This window comes from Periophthalmus magnuspinnatus, chromosome 24 (assembly GCF_009829125.3).
Source record: "Periophthalmus magnuspinnatus isolate fPerMag1 chromosome 24, fPerMag1.2.pri, whole genome shotgun sequence".
NCBI classification, from domain to species: domain Eukaryota; kingdom Metazoa; phylum Chordata; class Actinopteri; order Gobiiformes; family Gobiidae; genus Periophthalmus; species Periophthalmus magnuspinnatus.
This window is the reverse complement of record NC_047149.1, coordinates 17,641,855-17,663,868: the sequence shown is the minus strand read 5'-3', so window position 1 is coordinate 17,663,868 and position 22,014 is coordinate 17,641,855. Positions and strand designations below refer to the sequence as shown.

The window sequence follows — 22,014 nt, the reverse complement described above, 5'->3', positions numbered from 1 at the left end:
CAGCTCCAATTGAAATATGATTGTTTTCATCTTTAAATCTTCACATTAGGATTGAATGTAAAGTTACAGGTCTGATCTGTGGACACCTGACTTTATTCACTCAACTGCAGCATGTTTTTTGCACAAAGTATGTTGGTTTTCCATGCTTTACATTGCACTTTATACATTTATTTCCTGGAGGCTGATCCCATAACTTAACCATAGTTACTACCTGCCTAACATTAACATATTTTGACCCATATCTGAACTCTGAACCATGTTGTTGAACTAATTTTTTGTCTCCATAACGAAAGGCAGGTCCCCGTAACACACTGATTGTAGTAGACACGATGTGATTAATAAAGAATAGATTAAACATGGCAAGTAATTGTTCTCCTACCTACTCAATACTGAATGCAATAAGAGTAAATAATGAGAACTTTAATTTATAATGAGCTGGACAAATTTCTTAAAGCACTGAGCGCTGTATTCATTAACTATCAAGTCATTAAGTAGTGCAAGTCTGTTGAGAGCATAGGCCTACTGCTCTACCACATGAGCCACTGTACCGTTGCAATCCTTCTTCTGTTTATACTTTCTTATTTGCAATTTCTTCTATCTGTAATAAAATGAATAAAGTTTGGGGAGCAGAGCCAACTCCCCATTCTCCATAAAAGCAGCAGTAGATGAGCTGAGTTAAAGGTCAGTGTGAGCAGATGGCCACATTATAGATCTTACATCACATAACATTTGTCTTTGTGTGGGTGGTTTCAAGTGTCTCTCACCTGCTGCACTGTTGTTTGATTTGATTTTATGGCGTCTATTGTAATTGTACCTTTAGCATTATCAAAAAAACAAATGATCCAACCATAGACTGTATATATAAATGGACGTGACTAACCTGCTAGTTGCTGCGTTCCAAAAAGGATGTGATTATGATTATGGGCACGCGTCCGGATCTAACGACTGCTGCTGTCAGGCTTGTCATTTTGACCTTAAAATATTCGTATTGATCCGCTCTACATGATCCTGGTAATTTTATTTCACTATAGTGTCCGTAACTCAAGAACATTAATACCAGACAAATCAGGCGCCTTCTTTCCCGGAGGTCACTCTCGCTAACATTAGCAACAGGTTTGATTGACAGCGTTGTTAAGCTGCTAAACCTGAAGTGCAGACAGGAAGAGGCGTTACCTTCAACAGCTTCGCTCCAGATTGATTCTTTGGTTGCTATGATACTCCAAATGTGGAACTCATCTGCAAATTCGCGCCTATAAACGTTAACCTCGAAGAGCTTCATTTGACTAGAGACGAACACTCACTCACTTAGTCCATTATTTCTAAGGAAAAGACTCAAAATAACTCACAACATTGATTAAAAATGCTGGTACAAGTTAAAATTCCTTTTCAGAATATGACCTTTAAACACCATTCCATATTTCTTAATTGGGATTATATTATACAGTTTGACTTGAAAAGACTAGAAAATGTTACATGCACTTTATACAGACTTCTTCTAATGAGTGTAATGATTAGTGCTAAAACCACCTCTGACTCAGTGCTGTCACTTTGCCCTCTCCTCCTCAATGTGTGAGAGCAAAAAGTGAAAAGTGATTCAGTCCACAGTCTTTCCTCTGAGCTCAAATATACCAAGAATTGGAAGAAAAGCAGAGGAGAGGGAGGGCAGAGAGAGAAATGCACAGAGGGAGAGGGGGAAGAGAGAGGGAGAGGAGAAGGAAGGTGAAAAGTGAAGTGATTCAGTCCATAGTCCTCCTGAGCACAAATACACCAAGAATCTGAAAAAAAAGTACAGGAGAGGAAACGATGGCGAGAAAGAGGGGGAGAGAAAGGAGAGTGAGGCAGAGAGAGAGAGAGAGAAAGGAAGAAAGAAAGAAAGAAAGAAAGAAAGAAAGAAAGAAAGAAAGAAAGAAAGAAAGAAAGAAAGAAAGAAAGAAAGAAAGAAAGAAAGAAAGGAGTGTGTAGACAGAGGGTAAAGAGAGTAAGGGGAGTAAGTGACACAGAACTCTCGACTTTACCATCAGGGGGAGGTGGAGGTGAGAGGGGAGAAGAAGTACCCAGCCTCCTTCTGAATGTGTGAGACCGAAAAATAAAATGCTAAGAGACAAGAGAAGTGTAAGAGTAGAGATGAGGAGGGGTGTAAAAAGCAACATGTGCGAAATCACTACACCACAGATTCTGTAAAACCCAAAGGATAGCGCTTATTTGGATAAACCTTTACATAGAGTACAGCTTAAAGTGAGCTTAATGGAGCACAATTTAAATCCCACTCCGAATATATTCACACGTGTTTATCTGATTTAAAAGTAAAACTAATTTGTGAACATTTTGCTGTGTTTCAGATGACATTATGACATTCTATAGATCAATACAGACAGATGGGTGCAGGTCAAATTAATGTTGTTAAAATTATATTTTCTGTCACAGTATAGAAAGTTCTTGGGTCACTGATAGAAATGATTCGTTTCAACATTTGTGGATTTATGGAAAGATGTCTGTGTGATCCATCAGTCGTCCAGTGATGACCCTTAGCAAACGAAAAATTTAATTCTGTAAACTGAACACATTTTTTCTCTGGATTATAACTCCATCGCCAAACCTAAATCAAAACAAGGAAAACAATAGTGATAGCCAGTAAGCTAATGGGGTGTGAGAGCACCTAATGGGTGAGAGCACCCATTAGGGACCTGAGCGATTGTGCAAAATATGATTCAGGTACAGTTCACACTTCAATAGAGTACTCAGTGACCTACCCACAACTAGTGTGTTAGTTTGAGTGTAGTTAGCTCCTCCCCTCAGGCAGATATAAGACAGTGTCCTCCATTGATCTGACCTGAACTGGAGAAGCTGCTTGGAACAAAATATCTTCACTCTTAAACTTTTCATCTCATAGATATTTCACTGCAAATATATCAATATAATCAATAGGGAAAACTGGCTTTTGCCTCCCATCTGGGAGTGTGACGTCATCACATCACATCTGTTGCCCTCTGCTGGTAATAGTGGGGAGTTGAAAATGTTGAAACAGCTTCTTGGCAGCATGGCTATTAGCAAATGACACACAAAAATACATACTTTACAATGAAAGCAATTTATGCAATAATATTTTACATAAGATAAAAATAGACATAAAATAAACTGTTATGAGCTTTGCCAGGGTAGGGGAAGTAAGAACCTAAACTAAGAAATCAAAAAACAGATTTTACATGTAACAAGTTTAGTGTCTCAAAAAAAAACTATTCACTTAGGCCTTTTAAAAACCAGTGACAAAATAAGGGACATATAACAATACCAAACCGCGAGAGTCCCAGATAAAAACGAGTCACATAAAGCTACAAACAGAACTGAGTGACAAAACTAACAAGAGACAGAAAAAACAGAACTAAACTAGCGTCTCAAACACACAAAGTTAGACAAAGTTAGAGTAAGAGACAAACAAGTGAGTAACAATAACAAACTAAATGAGACACAGACAAAATGGCAAACTGGCCACAAAAACAGAACACCAATATGCACATTCTTCACCTACATTATAAATCCACATTTGCGTGTGCCCTACCTGTCTCTTGGTGTGGTCGCTGAGCTCTCCGGGCATGTCGTGTGCACTCTTGATGAGCGTGCGTGCGATGTGGTAGTAGTAGACGGAGATGATGGCCAGAGGAATGAGGAAGTAGACCAGGAAGATCATGACGGAGTGGATCTTGGGGTGCATCTCGTTGGAGAGAGGGTATGGCACGCAGTTCGCAAAGGTGATGTTAGTCCCATTCTCGGTCTGTGCCTGGGAATGAATACAGTATAAGAGGAAGAAAAGATCTAGTTTTCATTTTTGGGTGATAATTTGTAATAGCTTAAATTGAAAAAAGCACAAAAAAGCAGGATTGGACCTCTCCACACATTATTTTGGTTCCTCAAATTTGACGACAACCAATCATCACCATCTGAGACATGCGGTTCAGTTTTAACCATGCATAACAGAAAAAAATCTCTGAGTACATAAGTGGCCATGAAAGACCATATATACTGTACATCGAATAGGTAAACAGGTTTGTCTTAGGTGGCCAGGTTATAAGAATTCAGGCTTTAATAATCAATGTGAGAACAGAGTTTTCTTTGATCCGTCTTGTGAGTTGCAGTTGACTGAAGTCGGTCTCTTTGACTTTGGACATTACTGAGGCTCAGTTATGCAACTAGTCCAGGGCTTAAAACCAAACATGGACAAACAATCATCAGTGTCTAGTCAGAAATTAAAAGGCTGCGTTCACAACATTTGACTAATTCATCACATTTTAATCAAGATTAATTAATCAAAATCAAGTCATATCCCCCAGCTGTAATTTCATCATTTCAGTTGAAAGACAGAAGTCTGTATTTGAAAGACATATCCAAACATAAAAAAGGAATTATTGGCAACAAATATGGCCTTGAACCATAGCCTGTGTATATAAATGGACATAGCTAACCTGCTAGCCGCCTCGTTCCAAATAGGTGATAAATAAGTGATTATGGGCGCGCTTCATCGAATCTGGCTCCAATTCACTTTACATTAGAAAGCTGTCGCCCTTCTCTCCATAACTGTTGCTGTCAGACTCGTCATTTTGGTCTTAAAATGTTCATATTGACCCAATCTACATGATCCTGGTATTTTTATTTTGCTATTGTATCCGTAACACAATCTATGAACATTAAAACATTAATACTAGACAGATCAAGCACCTTCTTTCCCCAAGGCCACTCCTGCTAAGTTTGATTGACAGCGTTGCTAAGCAGAAGGGCGCCACCTTCAACAGCTTCACTCCTGATTGGCTCTTTGGTTTGAATTGCAAATATGGAACTCAACCTCAAATTCACTTCTATAAGCGCTAGTCTCCATGAACGTCATTTGACCGGAGTTGAACGCTATGGATAACGTCACACTCCACTATATAGTCTATGCCTTGAACCCAATTACCTGTCCTTATCTCTATTTTAAACCAAGGGCACTCATTGGCCAGACAATTTTTGCACCATCTGCCCAACCTGAGAATCACACCATCAGACCAGAGTCATTTTGTTTCATTTCCTTTCTCAGTTCCTTTTGACTGTAATCCAAGCATCCAAACTTTGTGGGTGGATGACGCGAACATCAGAGAGCAGATGGAGGGGAGACAGAGCGCCACAGAGAACTAGAGCCCTGAAAGTGAACATAAATCAGGATAAAGAGTGAAGAGGAGGCAGTGGGCCTTCATAAAGTCAGTAAATACAGTTTTATGGCTATGTCTGCGGTAGTCCAATGGGAGGCTGTACGCTGATGTGATGATGAACTACATTAGACAGGGCCAGGCAAAGTCAAACAGTGAGGTTGGTAGAATTTATGACGACTTTTAATGATGTCCAACGTGTTACGGAAGAATAACCTTTGCTAAGTTTGCAATGCGTTCTGGATATTTCAAACTGGGGTTATGCAACATTTTAATTCAGACTCAGTTATCGGCTGTGATCAAATTGGATCGTTTTAACTGAGAGGTTCACAGCCAACCCTCTGTCAAAGCATGTGGTTTGGAGCAGAGTTCAGACTTTAGAGGAAGACTTTTTACATTTCCTGTGTCAAATAGCAAGGATTAAAAGATGTAGATTGAGAGATAGTTTACTTTTTTTTTAATTAGACAAAAATAATGAATTCAAAATCATGATTGATCAATGTGAGATTGATTTTCTCATTGTCTGGTCCCATTTAATAGAATCTCTGACCAAAAATAGAGTTGGAGACAAGCAATGATTAATTAGCTTTACAGATAATTAATTTAAAGAGCCCATATTACATTATTTTCTGATCTATGTTATAATGTTTCTTCATCAAAAACATACCTACAGTATTTTGTTTCATTCACACATGTTTAACACACAATCCCTGTATATTTAGGCTGAATTCTTCTCTCAAACTGAAAACACACTGTTCCACTTTTTGGTGTCATGTGGTACTACAGGAAGTGCTCCACTGTGTTGTTAATCTCCATACACCTTCACTAGAATCAGTTGGATGATTTCAGCCCTGGAATTATTGATCTTTACTGAACTAAAGGTAAAATGTAGTTGTTAACTTGAAAACTACCACATGATGACATCAGAAGGTGGAACAGAGCATTTTGAATTTTGGAGATGCAGGCTGTGATTTATTTTTTATTTTTTTCCTGATGCCATGCATGTCTCCAATTGGCTAATCCACTTGTCAATCATGCCCATTAGAAAATGGGAAGATTCACTGGTGACCAGACTCACATTTTCGTGAAGTATTGAAGTGTGTATTCTGGATCCCAGGAAAGAAACTTATATGAATGACTATAGTACTCACTGGCATGTGAATGACTTGGGAGAAGATGGCTTCAGGGACAGCGAGCAGCACTGACAGGACCCAGATGGAGACAGCCTTCAAGCAGGTCCAGAACACTGCTCCTGACGTCTGGATGTCCATGGGGTTCACTATGGCCCTGTACCTGTCAGAAACATGACAAATACTCTACTGTAAATATTGAAATAGGAACATTTTAATTAGTGTATGAAGCCTGTAAAGGTTCATTATGTAACTTTACTGGTGGTGGGTCTGTCACCTGCCTGTCACCATGGAAATTATTGACTTGCCACAGTATGGCATTAAACGCTATGGAGACAAGTAGGTGACACCAGCAGACCAAGTTACAGGTCAGATCTGTGGAGAGACAACTCACATTAAGAATACATGTACAGTATTTCAGCAAAAAAAAAAAAAAAAAAAAAAACACCTGCAACTGAATAAATGCACGATGGATCTGGAACTTTCCATCCCACCTCCATGGAGACGAGCAGGTGACCGGCCCTCAAGTATACCTTTAAAATGGTGTCTATGGCTGTGTCTGAATGTCCACCCCCTAACCCCTCATTCACTACATAGCCCTGCACCCTTTAGCGGACTATACTGTGGCCTCACTCACACATCAGTTCACTACATTAAATTTCTGTCATAAATAATGATCAGATTGGACTGGCAAGTGTTTATGGACTAATAATAATCATACATGCTTTTGCCAAGCTGGATCTGAAGTAAATGGTTTGGATTATACATCTTTTTATCTGAATTGATCGCTCGTTTAACAGCTCAAGCGAAAGTTAGCAGCTAATGCTATAAACTTTACACAGCAACATTTCATTTAAGAGTGTTTTATTCATAATCAGTGATAAACCAGCACTTCTATTTTTCATTTAGTCCTTTCATGGCCAGTTAAACACCTGCCGCCACGCTGTTGTTTTTCCAACTCTCGCAATGCATTGTAGTCTAGACTTGCCAGTTTAGTGACCACTGATGCTCACTACTTTTCAAGGTGCATTATGTGAAAATTTGAGAGTACTATTTTCTCACTCTCTGGACATTTGGACACAGTAAAAATGGCATGACCCCTAAATAGTGCCTTAACTGGGGAATAGTGTGGCCATTCAGACACAGCCTATATGATTTATTCTACAACAAAAATCAATCTAAAAAATGCCTGTGGCCTTGTTATACACATAGGACGGCAGTATTCAAAACCTTCACATATTTGAGTTGCTCAGACAAATCAGCCAGTCCTTGTGGTTCAAATCAGACATGTTGTCCTCAAATGGTGAAGTGAAATATTTTTGACATTTTTATTATTTTTTGATTGTTTCCAGAGCCACTGTCAGGTCTGGTTTATATCTAACACTGTATTGATTTGATGTGACACAAGAAAAACTAGATTCTATTCAGATCTTGAAAGTTTCTGAATTCTGACATTCACAAATCATCCTCAAGGCTCATGTTTCATTTATTTAATAATCACGTTAGCAAGAAAACAACTAAAGGTTAGAGAAAAGAAGATATGACTAAAGCTAGAGAGTTGGCAGTTGCCCTTCATATTTATTCAGACTATAGTGGTGCGCAATATTGACAAAAATGTATGACTTGATATTTCGAAGGAGGTTATTCCAATGTTTAGGTTTTGTTTGAGGTTTAATTATCAGACAAATAGGAAAGGACTGTAAAATTGCCCATAAAAGTAATATCAACCTCATTTGGAAGTATATAACATGTTTTTTTTTTTTTGTTTGCATGTTTGTGTTTTTCGGTACCACTGGATATTCAAATTTTGCGTATCTTTGACAAAACATTCACAATTTTATCTATATTTCCATCTTGAAAGACTATATATTGTTGAAAATGGGGGTTGGGATGAGTGTCTTGCCCAAGGACACAATGTAATCCCAATAACAGGACACTTGGAGATAATGGGCAGACTTAGTGGATTCCTGCAGTTCCATTTTCTATGTTCTTTACAAACTTGCCTCAAGGTCTTGTGTTTTTTCTCTCTTAACTCTGACCACCATTTACCGTTTATAGCGTCTGCTTTTCTCAGTAACTGTCGTCTCTATCAGCTGCACATGCTCCGAGATTACTCTTTTCACTCCTTTAAAAAAAACTCATTACCTCGACTGTGTGGCTCTGACCCGCTGACCCCTCCGCTCCAGTCAATCTTATATAACGCAAAATACATTCCTTGAACAGTGAACACTTTCATTCACATTTCTTCAAGTACCTTTTCTATCTTTTAAGTCTAAAATAAGTCTAAAAGCCATTGCGAACATGCACACTCACTCAGACTTCAGCCTGCTCACTTGTGGAGCACTAGATTATAGGTACGTACTCACATCCACGTTTTACCTCTGAATGCAGTGCAGATGTGTATTGAAAATGTATTTACTTGCACAATACTGAACACCTGCATCACAACATTTTAACACATTCTGATACATGGTCCACTCCTGTACTGTCATCCAAATACTTTCACATTACTGTTTGAAAAGCTCCACCATGTACTTTTGTTGTTTTTTTAACTTTCCTTTATATAGTTCAGATGTGCGTTAAATCACGGACCTTCAGTGATAACATCAGTGTCGATATTACAGCAAGAAGAGAAAAGAGCTTGTTTCTTTTCTCAATTCAATTTGTCAGTGTCCTATCTAAATAAATTGAATAGAATTTCTCCATTAGCTTTGAGTCACCGCGCTGTTACATCATTATCCTTCCTCTCCCCCCCACGGTGCTCCTCCTGTGTGTAAATGCAGAGCAAGACAAGAAGAGAAAGCACCCACAGATCACCCGGGTGCGCTGTTTGTAAAGGGATTATTGGATGTTAAACACACAGTGGTTAGATACTATTAAAGGGGCTGTACGCAAAGTTCGGAAAAGCGCTTATAAACTCATCACTGTGAATAATTAGGATGCGCAGTGCAAAGTGTTTAAAATAGTTCTGTTTTTCATGTTTTTAAGATAATAAAAAACAGCTACAGAGTGGATTTTTATTGTCTCAAAGTTATTTTTCAGAATTTAGGCCTGCGTGACACACCTGATAATTACTTTTATGAAATATTTATTTAATTGCTTAACAATTAATGGTAGTAGCTGTGTGGTACTGGTCTACATAAGGACAATACTATGGGGAAATCATGTATTTAAAAACATGTGCATGCCTTTTCATGCTGGAAGCCCAAGAGAGACACCTGTGAGATCTGTTCACAGCCGCTAAAGTGCTAGCCTCATGTACTGTGCAGATATACATTCAGTTTCATGTATTTTTCCTCATAGACACAAGCAGACAGCTAAGAGCACTTGTTGCTGAATCATACATCAGGGTCAAGGCTCAAGTTACATCCAGGTGTTTGCATTTAACCACATCTCAAGCCCAATGACATTTACTGTTACTCTGCTACAGGACATACAGAGTAAGATGTATATATGGTTTATATAAAAAGAAATCAACCAGGATTTTTATGGAATCATAGAGGTTTATATGTTCTTCCTGTTTGTTTGTTTTTTCTTACCCATCCTCATTTACATGAAGGTAAATTCAGAAATGCAACCTATAACAAAGCACCTGGTTGCACTCTCGCCTCATAGCAAGAAGGTCCATGTTTAGGCTGTAAGATTACTTCAAATCAAAATTAGACTTTGAAAGGAAAAAAAATATGTATCTGTGTTTTTCTGCATAAAAACTGCAAACCCTGTAGTTTATATTTGTACATGCTCTCAAATGTGTTTCTTAGTTTGTCATTTCATAATTCAGTCTTTTTGTCTATTCTTCTACATAAAAAACATTGACCTTTAAATAGAAGTAGTAGAAGTACTACTTCTACTACTTCTATTTAAAGTTCAATTTTTTTTTACATTAACATGAATTGCAACTCTAATCACAGTCACAAAGAGTCATCCATGTAGGTCCAGTATATACAATATCTGAAGCACACAAGTCTTTCTTACATACAGTTATTTATCCACTACCTGTATCCATTTGGTCTCAGCTGCTGTTTCTGGGCTCATAAAGTGTTATTTCAAAAGGTTATTGTCAGAGGCACAACGATGACTGTACCCTATCTGTCCAGAGGAGATTTTCATTACATGAAGTTAAAAAGAGCATCCACTGGTGTCATCAGGACACATGAGGATGTAAAGCTGCGTGTCATCTGCATAATTAAGAAAGTTAATTCTCAGTCTCCTGATGACACCACCAAAAGGGAGCATATACAGGCCGAAAGCACGGGGCCTAAAATGGAACACTGGAGTGTACACTCACCAGAAATGTTCTATCTGTAAGATAGAAAGTGAACCATCTGCAAGCAGCACCGCTGAGGTGTTTCAGGTGAGTAGAATAGTGTGGTCTACTGTGTCAAAATCAGAGCCAACAGAACAAAAACTGTCACCTTTTGGGAAGCATAATTTACTCTAAAATCATTTAAAATCTTTGATAAGGCAGTCTCAGTGCTGTGGTTTACCCTAAAACCAGATTGTTTTTTTTTTTCTAAAATGTTGTGATCATCTAAAAAATCATTAAGTTGGTTAAAAAACTTTTTTTTTTTTTCCCTAAAATCTAAATGTTTAAAAATAGTGAGGTAAGTTGTTAAAATCATTCAAATTTGAATTGCTCTTCTTCAGCAGGGGCCTCCACACTGCCACTTTAAGGACAGAGGGAAATATCCCTTTATGAAGAGAGATATTCATCATATTTAAAAGCTTGTCTCTAAAAGATCCAAATGGCTTAAAATGGGGTTTGAGTTGGCTCTAAAAGACGTGGTGGGTATCACTGAGGGGAAACCTTTATCAAGAGTCTCAGCATTAAGCAGGACAAAACTGTCCAGTGTTTCCTCTGGTACAAACACTCAGATGAGTTCAAAACAGTAGTTTGACAAGGTAAAATATCACATCTGATTGTGTTTATTTTTCACATTAAGTAGTCTGCAAACTGCTTGCAAAGGGAGTCAGTGGGGGTTCATTGATTTTCTTTTTTCTTTTTTTCTTTTTTTTAAAAAGAATTTTAGGATAGTTTTTGTTGTCTGTGACGACTTTAGTGAAGTATGAGTTTCTTGTATTTCTCACTGTTTTGTTATTTTCTGAATTCTCAGATTCCAAAGACCGATTTACTATTAAAATTGTGTGTCTATCAAGTTCAAGTATCACGTTCTTGGAGGTTTCAGAGTAAAAAGTAGTAAAACAGTTCAGGTGAAAATTGTGACAAATTGTTCTCATACTTATGGTTACCATGGTAATTATCAGAGGCTTAGATAAAAGACAAGACTGTTATATTTAAAATGATAGCAAACACAATCTTTTAAATCATTATCTGATAGGCAGCACGTGGCCTAAACCAAAATATGGACCTGTGTCTAAAATGCATTTTTCAACACTAAATTAGCTCTTGCCACCTTGACTCGTGCTGATATGTCAACCTTTGAGGTCTGGCCCATGGACTGTTACTGTTAAAATGGTCAACAATAAAATCAGAGGGGGCAGGTAAAACAAGAGGATGGTTTTCTAAAATTTCAATAAAACCCTCTTCAAGGGTCAGATGACGGTGATGATGGCAGATGAGCTTTAGGGAGAGATGTGAGATTATGGTCGTTAGAATAGTGGGAGGTTTTATGCATAGGCCGCTCTCTGCTGATGATCACTGCAATGTGGAAAATTGGGCATGATAGATCTGAGTCTATTGGAACAGAGGATGTTGAGTGTGTGATGATTGTACCTTCGTGCTGATTCCAGGGTGATTTTGATGTATGAGAGGAGATGAGATCCAGATGAGTTGGGGTGTAAACAGTTCTTTTTGAAAAGTTCAGGTCTCTTCAAAAGTGTAAGGACTGTGCAGTGAGAGTCTCAAAAGGCTGTATTTGATGTCTCCAAATGGGGTGGAGGCAGTGGTCAAGAAACTATGCTGTGTTTGTTTGAACTGTGGATTGTGCTGATGAGTGATACTGTGTTGTCCTTGAGTGTCTCTGATTGCTGCAGTCTGGGGTCATTTGTCCCAACTGTACTGTTGAAACTGATGGGTGATGGTGCAGGATGGTGGGGGCAGAGTGCGTGATGTCCTTTACCAGAGCACCTGGGGGACAGGAGGTGTGGTCTTTGCGTTCTCTCATGTGCCGGACCATGGAGGAGCTGAGGACCAGCATGGACTGGCCCGGCCTGGATGGCGAGGACGTGAGCACCGCAGAGATGTCAGCTGAGCTCCGTAGCACCGTGGAACTGCCCACAGGAGCAGCGGCGTCTTCTTGCTCATTCCGAGCATGCAGGCTCTGTATGCACATGGAGGGAACAGCAGCAAAGCATGTGGAGGGAGGGACCAGAGGAACGTCACGGCTCTCTGCATGCACTGAGTGCATGGGGAGGGTGCAGAAGCACCCACCAACCCAGGCTCAGCACTTGGGTTTGTGTATGATAGGACAGCCACGGAGTTTCTGGGTGGTGTTGGAGCTGCATTTGGTGGTGGTTGGTGCAACAGCAGAAACTCGTTGTCATGCAGTATGTCCACTTTAGGTCTGGTCCCTTGCTGTAACCAGTGCTGTTGTTCCGTGTCTGTGGTTCCTGGAGGGCTTGGACTTGGAAGTGTTTGAGAAGTGATTGATATCGGCCAGCTGGGCACTGGTGTCAGAATTATATTCAGATCATGCTCCTTCTGGAATTTAAGTAAACTAGATATGTTTTTCCAGCTCAACCACCTTTTGGCTAAAAGCAGTGCAAGTGTCACAGATGGATGATGATGTTGAGGTAAGCTGAGGCATGGCTAAAGGTTTAATGTGCAGATTTTGGCCCCTCTTGGCTCTATTCATGGGTTTCAGTATCCTGTTACATGTTGCCATTTTGAGAACAGTTGATTATTCAAAAGAAATAAGGCACTAACTTTTTATCATTCTGAAATCCATGGATATCAGCATGTTCTATTGCACGGAGCCCCTCCATCTTTAAAAGTCAACTTTTTGACCACTGTAAGATTATTTTGTCAATTTATATTCAGCCATTAATTGTTGTTATATTTAAACAAAAGAAACACAAGTCATGTCCTCTTCTTCCTGCTAATGTTCCAGGGATATAGTGCGTCCTTTTGTCCTTCATGACCGGCTAACACAGAAACATCAGGTGTACTGGAGGACTGGAGGACGTCATTTCCTGTCCACAGCTGGGACCACAACCCCAAAACGAATCTAGATGAGCCAATAAGTGGGCTAAAGTGAGCCAAAGGGGGCGCTAATGAGACCAGCATTCCCAGCGCTTCTACAATGGGCTAATTATGCTAATAGGTCATTAGCTGTGAGAATCACCTCCTGTCTGATGGACACACAGACAGCCCAGACCCATCGATCAGCCGGAGGTTGTGACCCAGGAGGAGCAGGGCTCGGAGGGCTGAGTGCTTTTGTGGTAATGCTTTTGGCTGGGTTCAACTCACAGTCCATTCACAGTCCATTCAAATGAGAAGATCACAGACTGTCTGACTCATCCTTTTCTTTTGCAGTGAAAGTGGATGTTTGTTTCATAAAGCAGGACTTTTTAATCCCGATGTAATGTTTAATGACATTTAACGAGGGCTGAGGGCTGATACGTATAGAAAAAATAGCTTTAAATATATCCATAGCTTGCAGAGATGTTCATCTTCAGCATAATTTCCATAACAATGTATTTATTTATTTATTTATTTATTTTTTGAAAGAAAATGTTATACCTTTTGAATAGTGAAGTGCTCAAAATGGTATAGTATTCATGGGTTTCAGAGTGATGAAGAATTACCATATAGTTCCATATTAATTAACAACTTCTGATAAGTGAAAAGTTCTCAAAATTGCGCCTATAAAGAGGAAGTTGAAACCCATTAATTAGTTAAAGATTAGTATCTCACAAGTGTTAAAGAATGGTTAAATTATGCACAAAAGTATAGAAATATCACTTCATCCCATCATTTTGACCTTTACAACATAAGTTTCTAAAAGCTCTTTTTTCCATCCTTTTTAGGTCTTTTCATTCGACTCAACTGTTCCATTGTTGAGAAGTTTCTTGATGATAAAAGAAACCCTGATACTGTCCATTACATTTGCTCCAGGCAGCACTTTGGCCTGTCCCCAATGACCTGATTTGTTTTTAACCATACAAGTCCACTACAATCAGCAGAGGCTTTGAAACATCAAAATTATCCCCCAGTGAACTATGATTTTCCACTTCCCTCTGTATTATAAAGCCTGCAATTTACTCTTTTGAGCAGTGTGAATTCGTCAAGAGGCTCAACATAAAGCTATGCATTCATTCAAATCATTTCAAGAAAGAGAAAGTGGATGCTTTGGAGAGCTGAATGTCCTAGATACAATGTGCAGTGCATAGCGGACAATCAGTTTTGCAAATTACAACATTGTAGTTTATAAGAAAAAATGCTAATAGTTTCATTTAAAATTTGCCTCACGCCAGTTCAGAAATATTGTAAACGCAGCTTTTAGTGTAGAAGAAGACAGCTGCATCTAATTATAATATGTTTTATCCACACTGCGACTCAGGAAGCGTCTCTCAACATCAACCTTTTTGCTAAACTGTGCGTGTTTTAACGTCATTTACTGTTCCTATTAGTTTGCCATTTCAGTGCAAACTAAGTCAACAGTTTTTGCAGTTTTTTTTTTGTCTAAAACTGTGTGTGCTGCTTCAAATGGGTAAAGCTTCTTCTTCTAAAGCTGTGCACACGTGGAATATTTCATGCATGTGACTAATAGAGAGTTCAATGAGAGCCAGTAACTATAGCGACATAGATTCAAAGAGCTACTTCATTGTTTTGCAGATTGAAAATTGGTAATGCTGCTGTAATAATAGGCTTGATAATAATATGTCAGAGGTAAGGTTGTCAGTCTGTGCCATCGCCTCTGCACCTACCACCTTCAAGCATATGCAAAGTGTCAAACAGCCAACTTTTGAATTATTAGACTACAGATTTGGATCAGTTTTTATGTTTGTCTTGTCCACACGGTCTGCTTAAACTTTAACCCTAAACAGCAGTGAAACATCAGCCCGTATTATGCATTTGTTTACTGGACCAAAACAAAAGAGCCCATCCTTGTCCCTTTATAATTACACTGTTGACAGTTAAAGGGGCATGGTAAAATCTATAGTGTTTTGTGGAGATGCAGAACATAACGAGGTCCGGGTGCTGTTAAAGTAAATCAAATCTTAGCTGTGTTTGAGTACTCTCAGTGGAAAGACCTGCTTCAAAACTGCTGAGTGAATATGTACCCGCTCTGATGAATGTGGAACCGGTGTCACCTTCCTCTGAATAAACATTTCAGAAACAGCTGGAATGCATGTAAGATTGCACGACTCTTATTGTACTCACTCGCTTTGTTAAATTGTCTGACAGTGCAAGGTTGTTATGTTCCGTCGTCCATATTAGAACTGAAGAGAACTGGGGCCGCGTAATAGAAGTAATGGAATATTGATAAGAGCAAACAAATAAAGAACTGGTTTCGTCAGGTTTCACGGTTTGAATAATGACCAATTAGAGTTTTCAGTGTTATTAAAGATGAGATAGATTTCATTATATTATTAGAGAAATGTGTTCTTTGCAAGGTTACCCGTCTAGAGCAGTGTGCGATCGCAGTAGCCTATTTAGACCGCAGCAACGTTGACGTATTGAAGTGGGTTGCGTTAGAAGTTATTGGGGGTTTTATCACTTTGGATTGTGTTTCTAAAAGAGTCGTTATTCGTTTTATTGGTTTTAAGGTTGAGGCGCACTCTTCTGACCTCTGCGTTTGACCCATGCTTCAATGCTTCAGACTCATCTCCACATTTTGAGCTAGTCTCGGTCAGCCTAGTTGGAGGATTATGTTAAACTAGGACCAAACCTGGAACTTTTTTGCTATGAGGGGAGCCACAGCCAGAGATAGATGTGTCTTTTAGTGTCCAAATACTTAGAAAAATGGTTTTGTTTTCCAATGCCAATAAATTCTCCTGTTAGCAAAGATAATCTCTTATTAAACGTTAAATATTATATGATTAAACTGATGGGAAAACCTGACTTAGCTGCAAAACGTTTTATTAAAGTCTAATCTGGTGATTTAGACTTCAATTTGAAAGAACATTTGGTGCAGAAGACAAAACAGTCTCAAAAATCACAGTCTAATCCTTCTGTAATCATATATTTTCACTTCTAATGTCATAACTTTGCCACAAGTCTTATATTTTGTGGGTCGTTTTCTGCTTATTGTATTGTTTTGGTTCATGGAAATGTCTGAAAGTTGGATATGCAATTATGTTTATTTTGATCAAGAACTTTTAGTTGCAAGTACGCAGTCTAAATGTTCTTGTTTTAGAGGTATTTTGTATGCAGTGGTGGCGGGTGGTTAACACTTATTCTTGTTTATTTGATGCTTATTTGAGCCTAAGGTAGATTTGTCAGAAATGTTTACCTCACATATTCAAGTAGATTATGGCTTTTTGTTCTTTTGTTTATACCTTCTTGCCCTTTTATACTGTGGAAAATTAAGATATAAATGAGTTCACTCGTACAGTATTATATTATGATATTAGTATTAAGTACACATAGAAAAAACAGCTAAACAATTTCAAGAAACACAATGTAACCTCATCAGAACTACTTAAATCCAGATTACTAATATTGTGTAAACAGCTGCGACCTTGGACGGTGACAGTTTTGGCTCTGTATTTCAGGACATGGAGAAGCTAAAGTGGATTTGATACAGAATTATGCAGTTGATTGCTCATTAAGGAAGTCATCAGGCATCATCCGGGGGTTCCAGTGATACAGCCGATTAGAGCATTACGTTTCAATTTGCTTCCTATTGGGTTTCGGCTTCCTATATATAACTTTATGTAACTGGGGACTGTTTACCATTAAAAAGATTTACTATTTAGTTTTAATCGGTATGGCAGCGGTCCTAATTTTTCAAAAATTGCATAAACTGCATAACCAGGAAGTACAAGTACATAAGTCCTGTGCTCAGGTCTCTGCACTGGCTCCTGTGGCTCAAAGAATAGACTTTAAAGCAGCTCTAACTGTGAACAAGCCTCTCCATGGACCAGCACCAAAACATCTCTGAAATGTTAGTGCCATATGAAGCATCTCACACTCTGAGGACTTCAGGGACCGGCCTCCTGCTGGTGCCCAGAGTCAGGACTAAACATGGGGGATCAGTGTTTCAGCTAAAATCTGGAACAGTCTTCCTGAAGATGTGAGACAGGCCTCTACTTTGACAATGTTTAAATCCAGGCTCAAAGTAGTTCTTCTTAGCTGTGCATATGAACTCTTCTGCACTCTTCTCTTTTAATGTTAATTTTATTATGATTATTTATGTTTGTATTGGGATTTTAATGTATTTCTTATTCTGTAAAGCACTTTGAATTACTTTGTGTACCAGTTGTGCAATACAAATAACCCTGACTTGCCTTAAAATATGCCGTTGACACAGAATTGTAAAACTAGTATCAGTTTATGTGTTTTTTGTTCTTATTTTTGATCATTACATTTGTTTTGCACCAAATTTTTTGTGATTTTCCTTGATTTTTATTAGAAGCTGTATCTAGTAATAGTAAAATAATACACTATTTTATTGCTTCAGAATCAGCACTCGAAACAATGGTTCTGCAAAAATAAACCACTTTATTCTCACCTTTCTTCTTTTCCTCCATTTCCATAAATCACATTATCATGAGAAAGAAACGATACTGCGGTGGCGTACAGTCACATCAGATTTTTGTCTCAGTTTGAGGTACAGAGGATTTATTAAACACTGCTGCTCTGAACACTGGAGAGGTCATAAACATGTCAACAGTCAAAGCCCTGAGGGAGCACTTTTTTGGGTCACATGATAACAGATTCATAGTTTTTATCTAAGCTTCATTTTAACGTAGTTTGGAGTTTCATTTCATTTTAGCCACTGCTTCACTGGTTCAGATCTGTGTGGTTTTAAGTTTTGAGTTAAAGAAAAGTAACTTTTAAAATGAATAAAGGCTGATAAAGTCAAACTATAATGCAAGTTTAAACTGCACATTAATAGAGGCAGTAGTTGAATGGTTTTAGCGCTCACTCACCAGCCCAACAATCACATTTCCAAAGAGGTTTTCTTTTAATCAGACCAATGCAGCCTTATGTCATATTTTGTATGTTGTAGTAACATGTCTTGCCCTCTGCAGGGACATGGAAACACGCCCACTGGACAGTAAATAGGGATGAATAAATGATAGGGATAAATAGGGACCTTGGATACTGACCAGGACAAGTTGGACTGCAAACCTGTGTAAATGATCAGGCATGACAAGATAACATCACATGACAGCTCTGTGGAAATATGCAGAAGGTGTCTGAAACAGGTCATTGTATGACATAAAACCGTGATATGTTAAGAGAAAATGTCTTTTCTAGCTCCAACCAGTACATACAGTTTTGTGTCCTTGGGCCAAACTCTGCCTGTAAATGCTATAAATTCTATAAATATGATGGGTGAGCGATGGATGGTGACTGGCAGACTCGCTTCTATGAGTCTGCCTCAGGGCAGTTGTGGCTACAATGTTGTGTTTTGAGAAGTTTATCAATATTACAAAGCACAATCAATGACTAGACCAATGTTGTATATTTAAGTACCATATTAAATCCTGTTGTGGGTAGAGCATCATGCTTTTTCATTTATCCATTCAGCGACTAAGACATTTTTTGTTTACAATGGAATGCCATACAGTGGAACATACCAGGCAAAGCAACATATCAATGGAGACAAACAGCCATTGGACCCCCCACTAGAAAAGTTACATACGCACAAATATTATGCCAGGTAATCTTTAACAATATGTCATCATCAAAAATCCTAATAACTACTTCAGCTACTCTTAAGCTGCTCTGTCAATATTTGAGATGTGATGTGGCACTCGTGTACTAATGTGCCACGAGGTCATTATGCCTCACACTATCAATATTCAGTTGGTCTCCAGTGGAGTGGTCTGAGAGAAAATCTAATTAAAAAGAAGTGCATTCACTTACCAGGGGCAAACATATAGACAAAGTGTCGTTTATGTTACTTTGCTAAAGAATAGAGCAGCCGTGGCATTGTACGGCACACATATTGTAAAGTGCCCTAAGTAACAAGAAAGTGACCATTTCTTTTCATACTGGATAACCTGAGAGAACTGCTTCGTGAAGAGCATTTCAATAATCTGATACATGGCCTTTGATGCATTGTCCTCCTCTAATTATGGTCACTAATAATAGGGAAGAAGTAAATAATTAGAATTAGAAAGCTGATAAATATAGCGTCACTTTGTTGAACATAGTATATATATATATATATATATATATATATATATATATATATATATATATATATATATATATATCATAAATTACAACGTGGCACAGTATTATTCCATGTATCTGTCTTCCACTTTGATAAATTAGCCACCATTATGTGCGTCATTAATAAATAGAGAAGTAGCTGATCGTGAGAACTGGGAAGCTGATACTATGCTCTTTGTTTGTTTTCTTTAATACATTTTAATATTGTTTACTGGGTTAGAAATGTCCTGTTGTCCGTTAATCATTGAAACTGCAGTATATTTCAAAAGAGCAGTTTTCATTTGTCAGTGCCATGTTTTACAAATCTTGTAATTCTAATCTAGTGGTCTGGAGCCAGAGGTAAAAGTGATATTTGTGAATGAACAGACAGTGTGCAGAATGTTAGGGCAGGAAGCATAATACAGTTGAAACAGTTCAGGTGGAGATTACATGTTTTACTCTGTTATTTCTGTGTTAGAGCTGAACACATGTGGCTATACTGTATCTCTTCTTGAATTTGAATCAGTGTCCAAGGATGAGAGTCTATTTTGTTTGTACTGACCACCTATTTATGTGCGTTAACAGTAGGATCTGTTTGGTTATGAGTTTTATTGTACCATATGCTGTGTTGTACCTGCAAATAAAACATAAAACAAAACTGAATTGACAGCAAATACATCAAATGATGAGATAAATTCATCAAATGTCAGAAGCACACACAGCAACACCACTGGTTCATATTGTAATCTAATGAAGTGGAAGTGCTGATATCAGATGTGTCAGATCACAAATGTAGCACATTACCAAGAAATTTGATCATTGATAAAAAAAAAAAATTAAATTAAAAACAAGCATGAAATGGAAACGGCACGCTTGATTATGAAATATGACTCAAAAATGCACTCATCTTAGGCTATTTGATGTGCTTTATGTCCTCCACATCTTATTAATATCACAGATGCCTTCCACAATGACCTCCAAGTTTGCATATTTAATTTAAAAAAGTGTGGTCTTTGGCAAACACTGGACTATCACGTCACCACTTCCTCTTGTTTGATTTGATAGCTTTTCTCTCCTCGTTTGAGTATTACTCAGTCTCCACGTTAATCAATTTGCCAACATTGCACATACAGCTCGGACCTGTTGCATTCTACCCTTGGTCTGTGTGGCACATAATTGCGCGCTGTAGTGGCACTTAAGCTGTTTGATTATTTGAATGAAATCACTTTAGACTCAACTTTAAAGAACAAAGTTATAAAGTACAAAAACTAAATCTCAAAAACCAAAACCTTACGCGTGGTGTCAGCTCTTCACGGCGCGTGCCATGTTTACGCACACACCTGTTCACCCCTGTCCCGTAGCGTCCTACCTGTCCGCACTGAGCGCCGTGAGGGTGAACACAGACACGCCGACCGAGGTGAGCTGGATGGCGGGGATGAGCTTGCACGCCGCCTCGCCGAACACCCACTCCTCGGAGAAGTAGCGGAAGGCGTCCACGGGTACGCACGTGACGAGGAGCAGCAGGTCTCCCGCGGCCAGGCTCGAGATGAAGATGTTGGGCACGCTCCTCATGGCGCTGTTGGTGATGAAGATGTTCACGAGCGTGATGTTGCCCACGAGCCCCACGGTGATAATGATGATGTACACCGAGGTCATGACGCAGCGCACCACGAAATGGACCGTCTCTGCGCTGTCAGAGTCAGACCACCAGCCCGGCGCCTCCGTGGTGGCGTTGGGGTTCAGGGCGTCCTCAAGAACTATCGGGTGGTCCGCGTTCAGTATAAACTCGTTATCCATGGTAAACAAGAACAAAAGTGACACAAAAGAGCGAAAAGAGTTTAATCCAAGTTGTGCGTAAAGTTAGGCAGAAAAGAAGAAGAAGACGAAGAAGAAGAAGAAGAAGGGCGCGCTGGAGATGAGAGTGCGCAGGTCTGAGGCTGGAGGAGACTGGAGCGCGTGGAGCAGGAGCCGCGCGAGGAGCACTGTGGCGCGTGGACCCACTCCATCTCTCTCTCTCTCTCTCTTTCTCTCTCTCTTCCTACTCTTTCTCCCTCTCTCCATCTGTTTCAATCTCTCTCTCTCCATCTGTCTTTATCTCTCTCGTTCTCTCTCTCTCTACTCTTTCTCTCTCTCCATCTGTCTCTGTCTCTCTCTCTTTCTCTCTCTCTCATCTCTCTTTTTACATCTCTCTTTTTCTCCATCTCTCTTCCGCCCTGTCTCTCTTTCTTTCTCTCTCTCCATCTCTCTCCCTCCCTCCCTGTCTGTCTCTCTCTGTATCTCTCTCCCTCCCTGTCTCGCTCTCTCTCCATCTTTCTCTCTCTCAATCTCTCTCTCTCTCCCTCCCTCCTTCTCTCTCCCTCCCTGTCTCGCTCTCTCTTTCTCTCTCTCCATCTCTCTCGCTCTCTCTTTCTCTCTC

General features: G+C 39.1%; 1 protein-coding gene across 1 annotated transcript in view; it reads right to left on the bottom strand.

The window, feature by feature from the left end:
• Nucleotides 1-21,395, bottom strand: part of nmbr (neuromedin B receptor) — a 42,368-nt gene extending 20,973 nt beyond the window's left edge. Inside the window, exons 1-3 of the mRNA XM_033991094.2 lie at nucleotides 20,968-21,395; nucleotides 6,326-6,467; nucleotides 3,557-3,775 (exon numbers count right to left, since the gene is read on the bottom strand). Coding sequence (XP_033846985.1) covers nucleotides 3,557-3,775; nucleotides 6,326-6,467; nucleotides 20,968-21,395 — 789 coding nt within the window. The remainder of the gene's footprint in view (nucleotides 1-3,556; nucleotides 3,776-6,325; nucleotides 6,468-20,967) is intronic.
• Between the last annotated feature and the right edge of the window lie 619 nt (nucleotides 21,396-22,014).